Consider the following 2,431-nt stretch of genomic DNA (forward strand, 5'->3'; position numbering starts at 1 on the left):
AAAGGAGTTGAGTTTGCTTTGGGGTAAATCCGATGGCCTTGATAATGAGAGATTGGAATTGAGAAATGGCGGCATTAGGGACGAGACCTGCTGTGGTAATGAGAGTTAACAGGTACGTTTGAGGATCCTCAAAAACCTCCTTAAACTGTTTGATTTTGAAATGTTTGTTCTCAACACCGGTTTGGTTTTCTCGAAGCCGCTCAATGGCATATACTTTCTCGGCCTCAGTCAATCGGGATGCCATGGGATTATCTGGGAGGAATAGAACGACGAGGATGCCGGTAAATATGGTGATGAGGCCGAAGATAAGGAACATGACCTGCCATGGCTTGAATCTTTCACCGGTGTAGAATAAAAGGCCATAAGCACTAAGGGCTCCGATGATAGTTGCTGTTCCTGTTCCGGAATACCAGAATCCCATACGTGCTGGTTGCTCTATTTCTCAGTCAATAATTGCAATAGCCTGAGATACCTCAATCGCAATATTAGCAGATAACATACCTTTTTTCTTATACCACATGCCCGTAATTAAGATCAAGCTAGGTTCATCATTAAACAGGGCACCAGAAAATAATAGACAGGACTCTGTACCTTGGAGCAACTGAGGCTTCAAAGCAGCCCAAGAGAAGTCGGAGTACTAGCAGACCGGCAAAATTTTTGGCTGCACAGTTGAGAGCCACCACAGTTCCCCATAAGATAACTATGGACAATTAGAAGTGAATATGCGCATAGAGGAAACTCCGGGAAACACTAACGATTCGCCCCAAGGTACTTTGCTGTTGGAAGCCTCTGCATAAGATACCCAGTGGGAAGCTCGAAGAAAAGGTAGGAAACATAAAACGCTAGCCCAAGATAGGAATATTGATTTGTATCTAAGTGTGCGTCTTCTAGAAGGCCCATGATGGATGCAAAATTGACTGCATGACTCGTTAGCGAATGATCGAAATACTTTCATTGTAATGGAAAACATACTGAGCACTTTGTCCACATATTGAAGGTTATAGCATGCCCACATCAGAGGAACGATCATCCAATCGATTTTCCGAAGTAGAGCTTTTTCATCAACTGAACTTAGGTCGATGTTATGCTCATGCAAAAAGTTATATGCGGCATCAGCATCCGCCGGGCGGGGATTGACCTTCTCATCCATTGAGGCAGCAGTAATATGGAGCAACTGATACGCTCACTGCCTTCTTTTTAGAGGGTGGGAGAGATCACAGATTTCTGAAAACCTGGTGAGAAGAAGAAACCGACAGGCAGAATTGGAGACGCGCCGCCGGCTGAGATATATAATGCCGCCATACTTCAAAAGGGGGGAGGGGCAATTGTGAGACCCTAGGTATGTCCACCACTCCTCAAACGATCGTTGGCGAGGCAAGGCAGGGGAGGATTACCATATTTGCCGGATAGCATGCCGATCAATATGCTCGCAGTGTACGGATTCCCTTTGTAGCTTCATGATACAGGGTATATCTGATGCAATGCAACAGAATTTCTGCAGCATTGACGGCTGACCGTCATGTAATCCAGGGCTTCAACCCAGGCCCTTTATGCAGCATGGATGGGGGTAGGAGCTGAGCAGCCGATGCATATATCCGGGTAGTGGATCGAGGTGTTAGGGGGAGGTGGGTTTGCCGTCTAGCCTAAAGACGCACAAGCAAGTTTCTTAGCTAGAATAGCTGAGGATCTGCATTTTAGTGAAGATCTGTCACGCGGAGAGAGGACCCAAACATGGATGTTACGTTCCAAAAATTGAAGAGTGGCTAAACAGAAAGAGAGGATCCGGTGTGATTGAATGGCTACTAAAGTAGGTTGGGTTAGCCTCCGGGTAGAATCCTGATAACTAAAACATATGAGTCAAGGTGAATCACCTTGTAATTTTCTTATTCGATTGATCCGGCGAATGCTAGATAGTTTATGGGAATATGGGACATAACCAATGTAACCAATGATTGATACGTGTTTTATGCGGCTAGGTGAACTCTTGGCAAAAATGCTTGTTCGGACATAAGATGGGGGGGGGGGGGGGGGGGGGGGGGGGTCAAAAGTTTTATGGGGAACCCCCCCCTTGGTAAAACCTTCCCAAGGTGACCCTGTGGGGGCGCTGAGGGGGGTTTTTTCAACAAAAAAAACCAAAAAAGTGTGCTTTTTGTCCACGAGTTAAACCATGTTTTTTATGGGTCCCCTAAGTGCTTTGAATCCCCGAATGGCCCTGGGGTGATACTTTTTTTCTCTGATGGGGAGTCAGTCTATTATGTGTCACCCAAAAAGGGTGTTGGTGGGGGTGGTGTGTTCTTCTAAGAGCTCCCCCTCAAATTGGAGCGGCGGAAATGTGAAAACTTTTGTAACTCCGCGGGAGATAAATATCACCGGGGACTATTGCAGCAGCTCTGGGTGGTGCTTTCTTCTTCGCCCCTGCTTCATTTGCTGA

The 2,431-nt window shown here is 46.3% G+C and overlaps 1 protein-coding gene across 1 annotated transcript in view; it reads right to left on the reverse strand.

Moving 5' to 3' along the window:
• The window catches only part of TERG_04931 (uncharacterized protein), a gene marked incomplete at both ends in the record, with an annotated part of 1,869 nt that extends 719 nt beyond the window's left edge, over nucleotides 1-1,150 (reverse strand). Inside the window, 5 exons of the mRNA XM_047748344.1 lie at nucleotides 117-435; nucleotides 502-539; nucleotides 592-700; nucleotides 756-917; nucleotides 973-1,150. Coding sequence (XP_047604324.1) covers nucleotides 117-435; nucleotides 502-539; nucleotides 592-700; nucleotides 756-917; nucleotides 973-1,150 — 806 coding nt within the window. The remainder of the gene's footprint in view (nucleotides 1-116; nucleotides 436-501; nucleotides 540-591; nucleotides 701-755; nucleotides 918-972) is intronic.
• Between the last annotated feature and the right edge of the window lie 1,281 nt (nucleotides 1,151-2,431).

Source organism: Trichophyton rubrum (genome assembly GCF_000151425.1).
Source record: "Trichophyton rubrum CBS 118892 genomic scaffold supercont2.5, whole genome shotgun sequence".
Classification (NCBI taxonomy): Eukaryota; Fungi; Ascomycota; class Eurotiomycetes; order Onygenales; family Arthrodermataceae; genus Trichophyton; species Trichophyton rubrum.